Source organism: Trichosurus vulpecula, chromosome 4, assembly GCF_011100635.1.
Source record: "Trichosurus vulpecula isolate mTriVul1 chromosome 4, mTriVul1.pri, whole genome shotgun sequence".
NCBI classification, from domain to species: Eukaryota; Metazoa; Chordata; class Mammalia; order Diprotodontia; family Phalangeridae; genus Trichosurus; species Trichosurus vulpecula.
In genome coordinates, this window is record NC_050576.1 from 164388498 (window position 1) to 164406858 (window position 18361).

At 42.6% G+C, this 18361-nt stretch overlaps 1 protein-coding gene across 1 annotated transcript; it reads right to left on the minus strand.

The window, feature by feature from the left end:
- Positions 1 to 7802: 7802 nt before the first annotated feature.
- On the minus strand, positions 7803 to 11596 carry LORICRIN (loricrin cornified envelope precursor protein). Its single transcript, XM_036756995.1, has 3 exons — positions 11512 to 11596; positions 8427 to 9488; positions 7803 to 8396 (listed from the first exon to the last, which is right to left on the minus strand). The coding sequence occupies exons 2-3, from the start codon at positions 9461 to 9463 to the stop codon at positions 8060 to 8062; spliced, it is 1374 nt and encodes a 457-aa protein (XP_036612890.1). The 5' UTR covers positions 9464 to 9488; positions 11512 to 11596; the 3' UTR covers positions 7803 to 8059.
- Positions 11597 to 18361: the final 6765 nt, after the last annotated feature.

The following is an 18361-nucleotide window of genomic DNA, read 5'->3' on the forward strand; positions in this document are numbered from 1 at the left end:
TCACAGGAGACCTTGGTTTTTAAAACCCTTCACAACTTAGCTCCAACTTATCTTTCCAGTCTTGTTGTATACCAATACTCTGTGGTCCAGCCAAACTGACCTTCTTCTGGTTGTCCTCACACGTAACACTCCATCCCTCATCTCTGTGTCTTTGCAATGGCCATCTCTTATTCTCGGAATTTCACTCCCTTCTCACCTGGGAATGCTTTACCTTACCACCATACTTCCAAGAATCCTTCAATCCTAACTCCTTCATCTTAGCTTAATTACCAACTATATGAATGATTTCCCAATCTCCATACCTACTAACGTCCTCTTTAGCACAAACTTTTGTTGTTCAGTCATTTCGGTCATGTTCAACTCTTTGTCACCCCATTTGGGGTTTTCTTGGCAAAGATGTTGGAGTGATTTCCTTCTCCATTTTACATTTTATTTTACAGATTTTACAGATTCCTCATTTTACAGATGAGGAAACTGAGGCAAACAGGGTCAAGTGATTTGCCCAGGGTCACACAGATAGTAAGTGTCTAAGGCCAGATTTGAACTCAGGAAAATGATTCCAGGGCTGCACCAGCAAGCTGCCCTTGGCATAAACCACCTTGCTTTTATTTTGTATTTTTTTCTGAATATAGTATTTATATACATGTATGTTGTCTCCCCTGATAGAATGTCACTTCTTTGATGTCAGAAAATATTTCATTTTTGTCTTTGTATTCCCAGTACATAACATAATGCCTGGCACATAATCAGTATTTAATAAATGCTTTTTGACTGTTTGGTTTTTAGAGATTATTATAATAATCTAGGTTTGAAGGGATGAAAGCTTCACATAGGTTGGCCACGTCCTTGAAGATGGAATTATGAAAATGATAGCTTATCTATGAGGTTTTGAAGAAAAAAATACTAAGGCACGAGTAACTTCACTCAACTGAATAAAGATAAAAAAAGATCTTTTCTTTCTGGAAAGTGTTTCAAATCCAAATCCAGTTGAGCTCTGCAGCCCAGCATCTGGTCCATTACAGTAGAAGGGATGGGGAATTTAACACCTCTTGAAGTAGCTCGTTCTATTTTTTAAAATTGTTTTTCCTGTCATCAAGCCTGAATTTGTTTTTTTGCAATGTTTACTGGTTGCCACCACTTCGGCATTCTGAGGAATCCCTCCTCCTCAGGAAAACCTTTCCCATTTTTGCATATTGCTAGCTGCCCCAGATAAGTCTTTTTTTCTTCTAGGCTAAACATCCGCCTCCTGCCAGTAGAAAGTTAAACTCTGAGGCAGGGGCTGTTTTGTCTTTTGTCTTCAAAGCCCCAGGGCTGAGTACTGTGTCTCACATAACAGGCAGGTAATAACTGTTTGTTTATTTGAATTAAAGAAAGAAAACTTTCTCCTCCTTAGAAAAGGACTTCAGGGCTGCTTGAAGGGAGAAGATGTAGATTTTGGTTTTCCCTTTTCTCATTTAAGACAATACATAGAGTAAATAAAAAAGTCTTTCAAAGGCAGGTGAATCCAATAGTTAAGGGCTCCCTAGGCAGGAAACATCCTTGGGCCCCTTTCCTCAAGTAGTATTCTACAACCTGGCAGCTCTGGCCTCATTTTACCCAACTTCCCCTTTATATTTTACGCCAGTGGCTAACCGCTTTCGCCTTGCCCATGAGATGGAGGCGAATGAATACACTCAGAGATTACCTTCTCCTATTTCCTATTTCTTAGCTCCCCTGACATTCATACAGAAGCCCAGTCCACAGAGCAGCTGCCTGGGTGGCCTCCTAAGAGCAGAGAGTCGGGTCTATGCAGGAGAAAGCCACTTTCTCACGTAGAGGAAGAGAGGAATAGGGTGGCTGGTGAAAGCGTATCACTAGGGATGAGAAGGAAAAAGCTGGGGTCATCAATAATTTTGCAATGAAATTCAGTATCCAGGGGAAGGCTAATGTGTTGATTTGAAACATAAGGAGGTGGTGTGGTGTAGAGGCAAGCAAAGTGGGATTTTTTGCTGTTTTTTCTTTTGGAGTTAAGTTTCTGTAACACATTAAGTGCTTAATGTAAGGTTAATTTAATTAAGTGCTGACCTCCAAGCTTCTCAGCACTAAGGCAATCAAGTGCCTTTGACTGAGTCTTGCCTTTGAATGAATCGAAAGTCTTTGATTGAAAACAGTATATATTGCTTGGAAGGAGGGAGAGGCATGGGGAGAGAGAAAGAAGCAGAGCTGAGTGAAGAGAGAAACAGAGCTGAGAGAGAGAAGCAAGCGTGGGTGGGCTAGGGGAACTTGCTTGTGGGAAGGCCTAACAGAAAGAATGCTCGTGATGCGCGCACTCTGTTGGTGTGTGTTAATTTCTCAGACAGAGGTGCCCTCTATTGGTATGTGTTAATTTCTCAGTCAGAAGTCCTGTCTGTTGGTCTGTGTTAATTTCTCAGACAGAAGTCCTGTCTGTTGGTCTGTGTTAATTGATGGTGTTGGTAATGTGCATAAATATTGTTGTAGCCCTGTTAAGCTTTGCTTTCCCAGAAACAGAAACTTTGGACAGGAGCCTCTGGGGCCTGCTGTCAGGCAGGAGTAAGAAGAACTTGAAGTGGAGCAGTCACTGTGAGCTGAGACAAGGAGCAGGAGCAGAGAGCTGCCTGTGTGTGAATTCAGGCAAGAGCTGGGAGCGGTCGGCCCTCGAAGGAGGAACCATGGGGTTTGGAAGTCAGCCTCCAGTCAAGATAAAAGAGGACTTGGACACTCTGTATTGACTGAGGAGATTGTAACTTTCTGTGACCAAGGGGTGGATGGTGTTTGTATTTTCTGCTACCCCTTAAGGATCATATGTTGTGCTAGGGAAGACCCTGACCTGGGACCCCTTGCATGTGTAAACAAGTATTTTGGGCAATGTTATTGAATATAATGATATGTGACATGTGTCATATGACATACTGAGTGTTATGATATATATATATATATATGTATGGAATAATATGAGTGTTGAGATATATATTGAATGATATGTTTTGCTTAACAATGTTGCTATGAATGTTATGATTTAGTTTATTGAACAATGTTTAGTTCTGAATAGAGAGTTCATTATAATATGTGGTTAGACCCTTAAAGTTATCCATAACAGCAACCCTCAGGTGTGCTGCCGTGATTGGCTTTCATTTGGATGAGCCCAAGTCACTTTCAATCCCAAGTTCTGTGAAGGAAAGTGTAAACTTTCTCTTAAAAAGCAGAGCAGGGAACAAACAGCAAGGCTGATTTCATTGGTGGTGACTGAAGATGTGTGAGATGATGCATACATTTCTACTTAGGTGTTTGTCATGCCATCTCTCAGTTTAGCTACACCTGTGTTCAGAGTACCGTTTAGGTCACTGTCTTTTCAAAATAATCCTTCCAGCTCTCATCAATATATCTCTATGCTAAGCCATACTAAGTGATACATAAAATCAAAAGCATAGGACATTTAATTAAAACAGAATAGTAAAATAAATAATAATGAATTAAATCTGATAGTAAATATTTCCTGTATCCACACACAGATTTGTGCAACATACACAAACAATACAGTGGAAGAGGGATACAGTCATTGACAGTCTGAAACCTGTTGGCTGAATTAGCTTCCCTTTTAACCTCAGTTTGGTAGGTCAAAGAGCACTGACTCCTTGAGCCTAAGCAAATAGTGAAGCTTCTTGCTGTAGCTAGTTATCATGTTCCAGAGGAGATGTCAGAATTCACAATGCCATGACCAGATGTATGCTGGGTAATGTCACCATACTGCGGACTGATGCACACCTTCTGGGAAATGTAGTCCAGAGAAGTTTTCCCAATAAATAAGGCTCTCTCATCTCCTAAGTACTGTAGGAAGTAGTGTCCATAAATATGTCCTCTACATTGTATTATTTCAAAGGCTATTCTCAATTGTGTACAACTTTGTTCATAATTACTAACTAGAGATTAACTGATTGTCATGTCTCATTTTAACCATTTATTTTTATTTTTTATAGAAATTCTTACTTGAGCATAATAATGTACTAATCTTTGTTCTAAGACATTCCCAGCTTTGGAAATCCTAGCCTACTTATCTGCATCTTCTCTGACTTGACTTGCAAACACAAACCTGTATTGCTGACCCAGGATAAAGGGTGATAAAAGCACAAAATCAAAATGGAGACAGGATGCCCAGACCAGGCAATTCCATTTCTCCTAGTTTTGTCTCTGGTATTTACACAGAAAAAATATAACCCCTCTTACATGCCCATTCACCAAATATTTGGAGAATACTCATAACCCTCCTGAAGTCTTCTGAATTGTTTTAAGCATTCTTCGTATAACCTGGTTGCAAGTCCCCTCACAATTCTAATTGCCATCCTCTGAAAATACGTATTTGTCAATGCTCTTCCTAAAACCTGGTTCTCAGAACTGGAAGTAATGTTTCAGATTTTATTTGACCACAGTGGAGCATAGCCATGGAGAAGAGTAGGTGGAACATAAAAAGAAAACTTACTGGAAAGCAGATTTCATCTCAATATAAGGAGTACCCTAACAATCAGAGCCATTCAAAAGAAGAAGGCTGACTGGAGAATTTCCCATCTTAAGAGGTCTTTAGAGGGAGGCCCAATAATCACTTGTGATCAGTCAACTATGCTTGGTGAGATCACAGTAATAATGGATAAGGATGGTGCCCTATGCCATGGCCACAGCTTTCATCCTTATTCTTGACCTACTGTACAAACCACGTACTGTTGGTAGGAAGGAAGACTTAATGAGAGAGCAGGGATGGACATTCTCCTCCCCTTTTTATAGAAGAGAATCAGAGGCTCTCTACTCATATTAATTATGAATGAAGAGGTACACAATTTAGAATTGCCTTTAAACTGATACAAGGTAAAGGAAATGTTAGTGGATTCCTAGTATAGAGTCTTGTCTAAAATAAAAAGGGTGGGGGGAAGGAGTTATTCCTGTTCTCTCATGAGAACCCCTTTCTTTTTTTCATGAGAACCCCTTTCTAACCAACAATATGAGTTGGCACAACACCCCAAGGTTAAGGGTTAATTTGCAGATTATGGCCATGGTATGGTCATTATCCATCATCACCACAATCTGGTCAAGCATTGATTAGATTGGTGTCTGGCCAGTTTTTCCCAATGGTTAGTTAGGTAGCACTGGACTATAGAACACTGGGTTTGGAGTCTTCTAGAAAACTTGAATTCAAATTCAGTCTCAGATACTTACTAGCTGTGTTAACCTGGACAAGTCACTTAACCTCTGACTGCCTCAGTTTACTCACCTGTAAAATTGGGATAATAGTAACAGCTACCTTCTAATATTGTTGTGAAGATAAAATGAGATGATATTTGTAAAGTGCTTTTTAAACCTTAAAGATCTATATTGATGTTGTTATTGGTTAGAGTAGGTTGGTAATACGGCTAAGATTTGATCCTAATGAGAGTAGTGGGAGGATAGAATAAAGATAACGGACATCTTCTCTGGTAAAGAAGTAGAAGATTCTGAGTATTCTTATCATGGGGAGAAATCTTTTTTGGATAGGGGGCCCCCTTTCCCGGTCACCACCAGAAACAACTGCTGACCACCAAAAGACAAATAAGCAGAAGAGCTTTGAGAATGGCAGCACACCCCCATCACTGGTCTGCTTCTAGACCAGCCCTCATAGCCATTATCTGGGGAAACAACTCCTGTGAAGAAGGGGCCAGCCTTCTGCCAACTGGCTGCCCTTCACAGGGCAACTGAGATGCCAGCCTACCTGAGGCAGCAGGGAAACCCGAGGGAGAAACAGGAGGCAGCATGTTGTGCCAGGCGAGTCAAACCACCAACTCCATCATCTTGCCTGCCATTTCCCCTCAGACCTTGATTGAGGCAGCCTTGGACCTGCATCCAAGAGCTTTGGGAATATCAAATGTTCAAAGTGCTGTAGAAATGTACACTATCACCACCACCCCCACCCCCACCACCCCCACCATGCCCACCACCTCCATCTCCTTCCTCCTCCTCCTCATTGATCAAGAAGAATTTGGTAATATAAGTAGATGGATAATTCCAGAAAAAAGATGTAAATAGTTCCATTATTGTTTTTGGTGGTTCCACTGCTTCTGTATTATGACGTTCAGTTTTGAGCAGCCTATTTTAGGAGGTACATGAACAAACTGGAGCATGTCCAAAGGAGGGCAAGCAGGATGGTGAGTAAATCTGAAACTATGTCACATGAGGACTGGTTGAAGGAACTGGGGAAATTTAACTTGGAGAAGAGAAGACTTAGGTGAGACATAAAAGAAGAAGAAAATAAGTTTTGGTTAAAGAGAACAATTAACTTTTTTTTTTTTTTAAAAGATGAGGTCTCACGATCTTGGTCAGGTTGGAAGTATAGGGCTCCTCACAGGACCAATCCTGCTGCTGATCAGTTTGGGAGATCTGACCCACTTGTTGGTGACCTGGGCTTACTTCTTCTGAGCTACGGTCTTCCTATTCTTTAAACAAGAATAAAAAATATTCTCAGTACCTACTCTACAGTACTGTTGTAAAGCTCCAATAAGATAATGTATGTAAAACACTTTGTAAAGTCTTATGTAAATATGAACTATTATTGTTGTTACGTCATCATCTTGGTTCTTCCTTCAGGTTCTTAGGGAATCTGTGTCCTCTTCTGAACTTATACCTAGGGCAAATAGTTTTTTTCAAATTGTTCATTAATTCATTCAGGGCCTATTCTTATGTTATCTATTCGAATGAAGTAGATAAGCACTGTGCATGGAGTTAGGGGACCTTGGTTCAAATCCTGTCTTTGATACCCTGTTAATGTGATCCTGGACAAGGCACCTTTCTATGCCATATCAGGGAAAAGTGTGGAAATGGTCCCATCATACTCTTTGCTGATCATATCATTGTGTTCAGTTCTGAGTATCATCTGCAAAATGGGATAACAATATTGTACTGCTAATCTTCCAGGATTGTTGTGATGAAAATGCTTTGTGAAATTTAAAATGCTATAGATATGTGAGCTATTCTGGTTATTTAACTTTTCTTCATGTGTGTTTTTCTTTTCCATCTAAGCTTCTTGTGGTCCCCCCCATAGTGTCCAAAACAAAGTTAGGCAAGCAATATGTTCTCATTAACTATTTTTTGAAATTTGCTAATGGGTTCTTATATGAATTTGGATGGCTTAAATCAGTATTTTCAGGGTCTGCACACTCTTAAGTAAAGCTGATTATAGACGTTCTAACCCTGGAGGGCAGAGAGATCAGGCCCTAGCGATGTGGCAGCCTCTTTCATCCCCTACAATGTTCAGCAGCTCCAGAGTTCCAGTGAACCGAGAGAGTTAGAGTCCTTCCCTATTTAATCCTTACAAGATTCCCCCCACCCTTATCTCCCGGTCTCTGATTTATTTTCCTCTGCATAAAGACAACAAGAGTGACCTTAGTGAATAAAACCTGGGTGACTTGGCGCATTTCGACTGGGGTGGCTTCCTCTGGGTTGGCCAGATCACTTAACTCCTTCTTCACTTAACCAGGAGGTTGGCTTTGAGGCATTAGCCTGGGAATATCTGACTTTTCCATTTTTTTTTTTCAAGGCTGGAACGTCTTTCACCAAAAGATTTATCCTTTTCCAGGAAAAGATGTGATCATAAGCAACTTTCTTACCCATTTTTTAAAATTGCAAGTGGATTTCTAATAAATGAATCGGAAGACCTCACTTTCATTTCCATTCTCATCCCTGTTTCTGCTTGCACCTCCCCCGCCTTCCCCAGCTCCCCGCCCCCGTCAACAGAAGAACTTGATATATAGAAAGACTGCTTTAGACACAGAAATTCTCATGAATTGCAAGTTTATTAGCTTACAGAATTAGCGTGAAGAGGTTGAGGGGTCTTTAGGTGGGATGATGACATTTCCCAGTCGCGTGAAATATTCCGGCGAACAAGACACAGGGGCAGCTGAAAGGAGAACCTTTCATTGTAGAGGCTGAGGAAGAATTGAAGGCATTTGGTAAAACTTAAGGCAATATCATGAGAATTGTAAACCTTTAGGCTACAGCAGGAACAAACTTTTTGCTCATTCCTCCGGGTGCTGGGCAGGATGGTTTACTTGGGTGGCCAGCAAGGTGCCTGCTTCTGCTGGGTCTGGTGGGCCACGGGCACTCCCTTGCCACCACCGGAGCCTCCGCCGCTCCCCCCGGAGCCACCCCCGCAGCCAGAGGAGCCTCCGCCTCCGTAGTAGCCACCACCGCTGGAGCCACCGCCACAGCCGGAGGAGCCGCCGCCTCCGCCGCCGACGTAGCAGCCACCACCGCTGGAGCCACCGCCGGAGCCGCCGCCGCAGCCGGAGGAGCCGCCGCTGGGGTAGCAGCCACCACCGCCGGAGCCACCGCCGGAGCCGCCGCCGCCGCCGCAGCTGCTGCCCCCGTATGATCCCCCTCCGCTGCTCTGCTGGGACGAAGTTTGGACGCACTGCTGAGAAGAGTAGCCGCCGCCGGAGCCGCCGGAGCCGCCGGAGCCGCCGCCGCCGCCAGAGTAGTAGCCGCCAGAGCCGCCTCCGCAACTGGAGCCGCCGCTAGAGCCGCCCCCGCAGACGTAGCCACCCCCACTGCCCCCGGAGGAGCCCCCGCCGCATCCGGAGGAGCCGCCGCCGCCGCCGCCGCCGCCGCCGCCGCAGCTGCTGCCCCCGTATGATCCCCCTCCGCTGCTCTGCTGGGAAGAAGTTTGGACGCACTGCTGAGAAGAGTAGCCGCCGCCGGAGCCGCCGCCGCCGCCAGAGTAGTAACCGCCGCCAGAGCCGCCTCCGCAGCTGGAGCCGCCACTAGAGCCGCCCCCGCAGACGTAGCCACCCCCGCTGCCTCCGGAGGAGCCTCCGGAGGAGCCTCCGCCGCAGCCTGAGCTGCCGCCGCTGGTGTAGCAATAGCCGCCGCTGCTACCACCGCCGCTACCTCCACCGCAGCCGGAGCCGCCGCCGCCGCCGCCGCTGCTTCCGGAGCTCTTCTGTTGGCTGGGATAGTAGGAGGAGCCACCGCCGGAGCCACCGCCGGAGCCACCACCGCAGCTGGAGCCGCCGCCGCCGCCGCTGCCACCGCTGGTGTAGCAGTAGCCGCCGCTGCTACCACCGCCGCTACCTCCACCGCAGCCCGAGCCGCCGCCGCCGCCGCCGCTGCTTCCGGAGCTCTTCTGTTGGCTGGGATAGTAGGAGGAGCCACCGCCGGAGCCACCGCCACCGCCGGAGCCACCACCGCAGCTGGAACCGCCGCCGCCGCCGCTCTCACCGCTGGTGTAGCAGTAGCCGCCGCTGCCACCACCGCCGCTACCTCCACCGCAGCCGGATCCGCCGCCGCCGCCACCGCTGGTGTAGCAGTAGCCGCCGCTGCCACCACCGCCGCTACCTCCACCACAGCCGGATCCGCCGCCACCTGAACCGCCGCCGCCGCCGCCACCACCGGAGGTCTTGAGACAGCCCACTGGGGGCTGGGGTGTGGGCTGGGTCTTCTGGTAAGACATCTTTTCAGTAGCAGGGGATGAAGAGCTTGGAAAGAAAGAGAAATACAATTGGAGCAGAGAATTCTCTCGGTCTGGACTGACGCTTCAGGCTGAAGTGGGCTCCTGGTTTGAGAGCAAACTAATTGAGGTCTCTCAGAAAACGCACCGGGCTCTAAACTAGTGTAGTAAGAAGTTATCCCAAACCTTGGGGCGAGGGGCGCAATGCTACCCAGACTACGGCAGTGAGGTTTCCTGGCAGGTGCTGCCTTTTCCAGGAGGCAATGTGGTCATTTCATAAGATGATAGAATTATATCTGAAAGGGATTTAGTTATCTAGTGCAACTTCCTAATTTTAAAGGCTGAGGGAATCAAAACCCAGAGAGTGGTTTGTCTGGAACCACAGAGGTGGTTGAGTTGAAATTTTAACTCAGTTTTTTTAAACTCCAAATCTAGGACTCTTTCCACCACAGATAATAATAAAAATAGCCTACTATGGAAATAATATATGCAAAACACTTGACTTGTATTCATCTCATTTGAGCCTTAGAACAACCCTGTAAGGTAGGCACTACAAGCATCATTATTTCTATTTTACAGATGAGGAAACTGAGGCCCAGAGATTGTGACCTACTCATATCCATACACAACTCCTGTCTGAGGCAGTATTTGAATCCTTATCTTCCTGACTCCAATTTCTGCCCTCCTTATAGGAGGCCATATTGCCCGAGATAGCAAAGGTTTTGGGGCTAGAACTTTGCTCTACATGGTTTGGGATTTAGAAAGTTAGGAAGCAGGTGTCAGAGGAAGTTGGTTTTGTTGTGGTACCACCTAGAGATAGGGAGATGACCTCAGTGACTTCTGCTCCTCCCACTTCCATTCAGCCACAGAATTTTTGGACTTCTGTCCATAAATTCAATTTTCATCAATTCCGCAGGCATTCATTAAATACCTACCAAGTACAAGGCACCATTCCAGGTGATAAGGAGAAAAAAGCTGAAAGCCAAACAACCCTGCACTTAGGATGCTTACATTCTCATGCATGGCAGAGGATGGATACATGCTCATAATGAAGTCAATGTAAAGTATATACGAAATGACATAAAGCAATTTTAAGAGAAGGGGAGAAAAAGCACTAATTAAGAATGAGCATCAGGGAAAGCGTCCTGGAGGAGCTGGTACCTGAACTATGCTTTGGAAGGAAACTAGGGATTCTAACCCAAACATGATTGGCTGAAATCCACACTTGGTGTGCAGCAATCTGGTTCCATAAACCTGAAATGTAAGGGAAGTCCCCTAATCCTTTTCCATCTGTGAGAGTAGCCTCAGGGCACCTCTTTTGCTGCAGATGTAGAAGACCTGATACACCCCCACACAAATGCTCCTCTCTCCATTAACCAGTTCCTAAGAAGCTGCAGATCACTTACTCTATGCTCAGTACTCTGAGGTTACAAGAGAGCTGTGACTCTTGTCTTCAAAGACCATACTCTTTGATATGAGAGGAAGAGACAAGACGAGCCTCCCCTTCAGGGAGGGTCATAACCATAGCCATACAGCTGGAAGGGACCTCAGCAATCCTCAAGCTCAAATGGTCTCCTTTTACAAATAAAGAGACTGAGAAATAAAATTGTCCAAGACCACAAAGCTCATAAGTGTCAGAGCCAAGACAAGAACTGTGATTCTGATAAAGCCTAGTGTCCTTTCCTCTTAATGCCTTCTGCAGGCATGCATTTGGGGATGCTCAGATCCCAGCTTTACCTCAAGTATTGATGGATGTGTCCTCTAACCTTTTCTGAGGAGATATCAATGCCAAATCTTTCTCCCCGTCTCTCCTTCCCCCCTCCCTGGGGGTAAGGGATGTCCTTAGATATCCCTTCTCCCCCTCAAAGAGCAAATCTACAGTTATGGAGTTACAGGGTCTGGCAAAGACAGAGCAGGATCTGACTCTTCCCAGAAGGCCTGAACAATCTCTGACCCTGTCCAACTACCATAACTTGAGGCAGAAGCCCAAAAGACTGAAGCTGACCTAGTCCCATGGGAGGCAAATCAGCAAGCCCAGGGCTCTCACTTACCTGGATCACCAAGAGGGATAAGCAAGAGAAGAGAAGCTAGCTGAGCTGAGTGCAGAACCCTCGGCTCCAGAGCCTTTTATACTCTGCCTGATTCCTCATTTGCATTCGTGAGCCAGTCTCTACGTGACCTCTCCTGCTATGGAGCCCCACCTCCCCCTCAATGAAGGCACGGGGTGGACCACTTGAGATTCTTGAAATGTACAGCTTGGCAGGTGACTTGGCCCCATTCCTGATGCAATGATGCCACCTAGGTCCAACAAGGGCCAACAAGGGTGGATGGCAGGCATTGTTTCTGAAAGGTCTGGCAAGGAACGAATGGCATGAGGAGCTTGCTAGGCAATTGACCCAAGGTTCTTAGTGTGTATTTGGGCTTTGGCAGCATCACAGAAGTCAAAGAGGTGGCCTGGCCTGGGAGGCAGGAGACTCAGGTATCAATCCTAGCTCTGCCATTTACTTGCTATGTGACACTGCGTAAATAGCTTATCGTAAATAGTCCTCATTTTCCTCATCTTTAAAGTGAAAAAAAGTTATATTCAATCCCAAAGATTTCTTCTAGTTCTGAGATTCTACAAATTTCTCCCTTCCCCACCTGACACCAGGAGGACTTGAAGAAGACCCCCAATTTGGATTGATCCAGTCACTGCATTGCTCCATGATAATCACTTTGGAAGAGAGCTTGTTTTCTGTTTATTATAGATCATTTTACCAACAATTGTTCCACAGACACATAATCTTGTCCACCTGGCTAGATTGGAAGCTCTCTGTTGTAAGAAAAGGGATTGGGTCTCCTCTGAGTTTGTATTTCATTCTACAGTCAGTACAGGGCTTCCCATAAAGTGTGGACCCAATCAATGGTGTTGGATGGCTGATGTTAGGAAGGGGCACCAGCCGTAGCCTCGATTTATTCTCAGGGACAATTTATCTCTTAGGAAGTAGAGGGCTGTATTCTTCCACTTACCCTGGATGGTTCTTTCACTGCTAACTCCCATTTTTAGTAATAATAATGATGCTGATGACCGAGATGAATAGCCCTGATTTCTAAATAGGGCTTTAAAGTTTGAAAAAACTTTCTATTATCTTGTGTCTGACAACCAGTAAGAGTAGACAATATAGATGTAATTTTCATTTTCAAGGTGAAGAAATGCCTCAGTTTGCTCCACTGCAACCAATAAGATCGCTTAAGTGGCTTGTCGTGGATCACATAACCAGTGAGTTTCAGAGGCAGAATTTGAACTAAGGTAACAGTGTGAGGTAGAGAGTGCCAGTGTTCCCCCCATTTTACAGGTGAGGAAACTGAGGTTTGGAAAGTGAAATGGCTTGTCAGCAGTGAGACAGCTAATAAGTATAAAGACCAGATTTAATACAAATCTCTTTGTTCCAAATCCAGGGTACCACATTGCCTCTTGAAGAAGCTCAGGATGTGGGTTTCATTCCATCGTGGGCCAGTTAACTTTGCTTTCCCAAGCCCATCTTCTTTGTCCCAAACCCCAGCTATCTAATTGATGGTATTGTGTCCTGGGACCACCAGATTCCTAGCTTTTGCCAGATTGTTCAGCAAATACTTGTCCTTGTTCATAGGAAGACTAGGGATATTTGTGGAATGACTCAGAGAAAAACAATTTACTCTACTAGAAAAAACAAATCAAATCATCCATCAATCCATTTGTTGATTCATTCAACAAACATTTAAACATATATGTAGAGCACTGTGCAATGGGATGAGGGAAATAAAAATGTAGATAAAACATGGTTGCTTTGTTAAGGTGCTTCACAGTCTAGAAAGAGGGGATATAACACAAATGCAGACAACTCTGATATGTATGTAAGAGTGTTAGTGGAATGTGAAAATATGTTTAATGTGAATGTATATGTAGAGTCTATAGCAGATTTCATGCCATCTTGGGGAGGAGGAGGAGAGGGAGGGGGAGAAAATTTGGAACTCAAAAGCTTATGGAACTGAATGTTGTAAACTAAAAATAAATAAATAAAATTTAAAAAAAGAGTATTAGTGGATTGTAGAACAAATCCAGTCATTCAGTCCAAGGGGAAAAGTATTCCGGGGGTTCAGGGAAAGGCTTCCTGGACAAGGTGGAATTTGAGGTGACTGTGAAGAATGGGTAAGAAATTAACAGGTGAAGTCCATGTCCTTGATAGTAGGTCCATAGCACCAACAAGGTATGTGAAAAACAAGCCTATGTTGATGTTTTCTTTCTTTCTTTTTTTTTTGATTAACCACAGGAACTGGATTGTTATTGGTAACCTAGATATTTGAGACACCATATTTTGACCCTGTTCCACCCAGTAATGTGTTGAAATGACAATTGTAATCCTCTATAGTATACATTGTCTCTTAATTAAGGTGCAGTTTTTAATGACCGGAATCCTGATTAGTAGAGATTAGAAACTTGTGACACCCTGGTTTTGTAAAGGATGTGAGACTGAAGAAATTCAGGAAATATATAGAGAATCCTCCTGAGAGAAGGCTCCCCCAAAATTAGGAGGAAAAAATTGGTTTGTGAGCTCCAGTCTATTCTGTAGCTGTGAAGAGAGATTTGGAGGAAAAATTCCCCTGTGGTTGAATGATGTTGCCTGGATCCAAGGCATGGAATCATTTGGTGTGGAGGAGCCAGGCTTCTTGTCTCTCCAGAGGGAAGCGGTGATATAGGGATGGTATTGAACTGAACTGGTTTAGTGCTAAGAACCCTGGATTGGTTATCAGAGAACCTGGGTTTAAATCTTGGCTCTTTCACTGTGTCATCTATGTGTGATCTTGAACAAATCACTTTACCTTTTTTTTTCTAAAAAATATTTATTTTATTTTTAATTTATGGAATGAAATAGGCATTTTCATAGCATAGTAAAATAAAAAAGATAATTTCACATGAAACTGCAAATCTATCATGTACAACTTGCTGTTCTGTTTAAATATATAATAAATTTATCTTGTAAATTTCTTTCTTTTCTTTTCCTTTTTTCTTCCCTCCCCCGCTCTGCCCTAGAGATAGCTACCATTAGTCACAAATAGGTATCTATATGTACAATTATTCTACACATACTAAAGCCTCAGTTTCCTCATTTCTAAAATGATGGGGTTGGACTAGCCAGACATGTCAGACAAACTCACAGTCAGCAAAACTCATGGTGGGACCTGAACTCAATTAAAATGTAATTGGAAAATGTTCAATAAAATAAATAAAAATACAATAAAACATAGGTAATGTTAATCTGTGGTTTTCTAAGTCAATATAGAACTTCAGGGCTGTTTCTCTGTAAGTCTGACACCAATGAACTAGGTGACCTCTAATGCCCTTATTGGGCTCAAGGATTCACCATGACTTTATTTTATTCTGTTTCCAACACAGGAATGAAATAAACGTTGATTGGGTCCTTCTTTATGTGTCAGGCATTATGCCAAGTGCTAGGGATACCTATTCAGAAATGCCACAGTCTCTAACTTCAAGGCATGTACATTTTACCTAGGGGAAACAACGTGTACACAGACAAATATATGCAAAATATATGTAGAATACATCTAAAAATTTTTGAGGGGATAGAGGAAAGTACCAACATCTAGGGATCACCAGGAAATGCCTCATGGAGGAAGTAACACCTAAGCTGTGCTTTGAAAGAAATTTGGGATTTTTTGTGGTGGAAGGATTTACTTTCCAGTCTCTTTGTGGTTTCCATTCATACAGAAATTGTATTTCCAGGCTATCCATGACCCCTACCACACACTTGGATACCTTTATAATCTTCTGTCACTTATCGCCCTCTTATTACCATCCAGATGGTTATAACAATAATAATAATGATAATTTACAAAGTACTTTACAGACCTCATCAAATTCTGCCCCCATACAGCCTTATGAAGTAAGTACTATTATTATAACACGCATTTTCCAGTTTAGGAGGTTGATGCTTTGAGAGGTTAAGGGATTTGCCTAGGGTCCCGCAGCTAGTGAATGTCTGAAGCAAGGTTTATATCTAGATCTTCCTGATTCCAAGTCCAGGGATTTCTCAACTATGCCATTTTGCATCCTATGAATATAAGATCCTTCAGGGCACGGACTATATCTGATACTTCTTTTTATTACAAGCAGTGTGGAATAGTGGAAAGGGTACTGGAATTGGACTTGGAAAGATCTGGTTTCAAACCCACCTTTGATTACTTATTAGCTGTGTGGCCCTAGACAAATTACTTAACCTCTCTGTGCTTCCATTTCATCATCTGTAGAAGGAGGGAGTTAGAAAGTCCCTTCCAGATTTAAATCCATGATCATATATATGTCCCACTGCCACATAAGACTATACTTTTCTTTAGGATATAGGCTGTAACTAATAATTCTATTTATAGCAGTTGGGGTGGTATAGTAGAAAAAACAGGAATCTGTTCAAATCTCATCTTGGACACAATATATTTAAATTTTTTAAAAAAAATTTGTTTACTTTTAACATTCATTAAAATTTTTTTGTTTCAAATTTTCTCCCCTCCCCCCGCTTCTCTCTTACGTATTGAAAAGACAAGCAATATGACATAAATCATATATGTAAAGTCATGCAAAAGCTATTTCTATATTAACTATGTGGCCAAAAAGAAAAACAATAAAAAGCAAGAAACATAAAAGAAAGTGAAAAGAGAACGCTTCAACCTGCATTCAGTTCACCAGTTTTCTCTCTGGAGGTGAATAGTAGTTTTCATCATGACTCCTTTGGAATTGTCTTAGATTATTGTCTTGATCAGAGTATCTAAGTCTTTCACAGTTGATCATTGTTACGATATTGCTGTTACTGTGTGCAGTGTTCTCCTAGTTCTGCTCATTTCACTTTGCATTAGTTTTTATAAGTCTTCCCAGGTTTTTCTGGAACCATCCTGCTCATCATTTTTTCTGTCTTTTTTTTTTTAAACTAGATTTTTTATTTTTAGTTTATAACACTTAGTTTTACATGTTCTTGACTTTCAAATTTTCTTTCCTTCCCTCCCCCCCACCCCCCAAGATGGCATGCTGTCTGATATAGATTCTATATAGACCTTTGCATTAAACTTATTTACACAATAGTTAGAGTTATGACCAATGGAATGAATCATGAGAGAGAAGAAACAAAACAAAAAAAAAGAAGAAGAAGAAGAAGAAAAAAAGAAAGAGCAAATAGTTTGCCTCAATCTGCATTCAGACTCCACAGTTCTTTCTCTGGATGTAGCTCGCTTTTTCCATCATGAGTCCTTTGGAGCTGTCTTTGAGCCTTGTATTGCTGAGGAGAGCCAAATCTATCAGTTAGTCATCACAGAATCAATGTCTGTGGTTGCATATAATGTTCTCCTGGTTCTGCTCTTCTCACTCAGCATCAGATCATGTAGGTCTTTCCAGGTTATTACGAAGTCTGTATCTTCCCCATTTCTTATAGCACAATAGTATTCCATTACATTCATATACCACAACTTGTTGAGCCATTCCCCAATTGAGGGGCATCCACTTAATTTCCAATTTTTTGCTACCACAAAAAGAGCTGCTATAAATATTTTTGCACATACAGGTCCCTTTCCCACTTGTGTGATCTCTTTGGGATATAGCCCTAGGGGTGGTATTGCTGGGTCAAAGGGTATGCACATTTTTATAGCCCTTTGGGCGTAGTTCCAAATTGCTCTCCAAAATGGCTGGATCTGTTCACAACTCCACCAACAATGTAACAGTGTTCCAATTTTCCCAACATCCTTTCCAGCATTTATCATGTTTCTGTTTTGTTGTGTTAGCTAATCTGACAGGAGCTATGTGGTACCTAAGAGTTGTTTTGATTTGCATTAGTGATTTAGCTGCTCATCATTTCTTATAGCAGAATTCCATCACAATCATGTACCACAACTTGTTCAGCCATTCCCCGGATGATGGGTATCCCCTCAGTTTCCAATTCTTTGCCACCACAAAAAGAACTTCTAATAAATATTTTTGTACCTATGGGTCTTTTCCCCTTTGCTTTGGACTCTTTGGGGTACAGATCTAGTAGTGGTATTACTGGGTCAAAGGATATGCACAGTTTTCTAGTTCTTTGGGCATAGTTCCAAATTGTTCTTTGGAATGATTGGACCAGTTCACAGCTCCACTAACAGAGCATTAGTGTCTCTATTTTTTCCATATCTCCTCCAGCATTTGTTACTTTCCTTTTCTATTATGTTAGTCAATCTGATGCATATGAGGTATTACATTAGAATAGTTTTAATTTGCATTTCTCTAATTATCAGTGACTTAGAGCATTTTTATTTAACTATTGATAGCTTTGATCTTTTCTTCCAAAACTTGACTGTTCAAGTCCTTTGGCAGTTTATCAGTTGGGGAAGTGCCTCTTTTTTGTAAAAGCAAATTTGCCTCAGTTTCCTATAAATTTGAGAAATGAGGCCTTTATTAGAGAAACTTGCTATAATTTTTTTCAAATGTCCTACTTTTCTTCTAATTTTGTCTGCACTAGTTTTGTTTGTGTAAAACTCTTAATTTAATTGTAATAAAATTATTTATTTTGCCTCCTGTGATCCTCTTAATGTCTTCTTTGATCATAAACTCTTTCCTTACCATACATCTTATAGTTACAGTTTTCCATGCTTCCCTAATTTGTTTATGATATCACCCTTTATGTATAAATCATGTGCCCACTTTGAGCTTATCTTATAGTGTGAGATGTTGGTCTATGCCTTGTTTCTGTCAGACTTCCAGAAGTTTTTGTCAATAGTGAGTTCTTGCCCCAATAGCTGGAATCTTTGGGTTTATCAAACTCTGGGTCATGGTGGTCATTTACTTCTGTGCATTATATCTTATCTATTGCATTGATCAACCACTCTATTTCTTATTCAGTACAAATTGTT

Bases quoted from the DNA above. Each gene is read 5' to 3' on its own strand.
- LORICRIN (XM_036756995.1), bottom strand. From the start codon at position 9,463: ATGTCTTACCAGAAGACCCAGCCCACACCCCAGCCCCCAGTGGGCTGT. The intron at 8,397-8,426 runs GTGCGTCCAAAC...CCAGCAGAGCAG, and splicing joins GGCGGCTACTCTTCTCAGCA to CGGAGGGGGATCATACGGGG.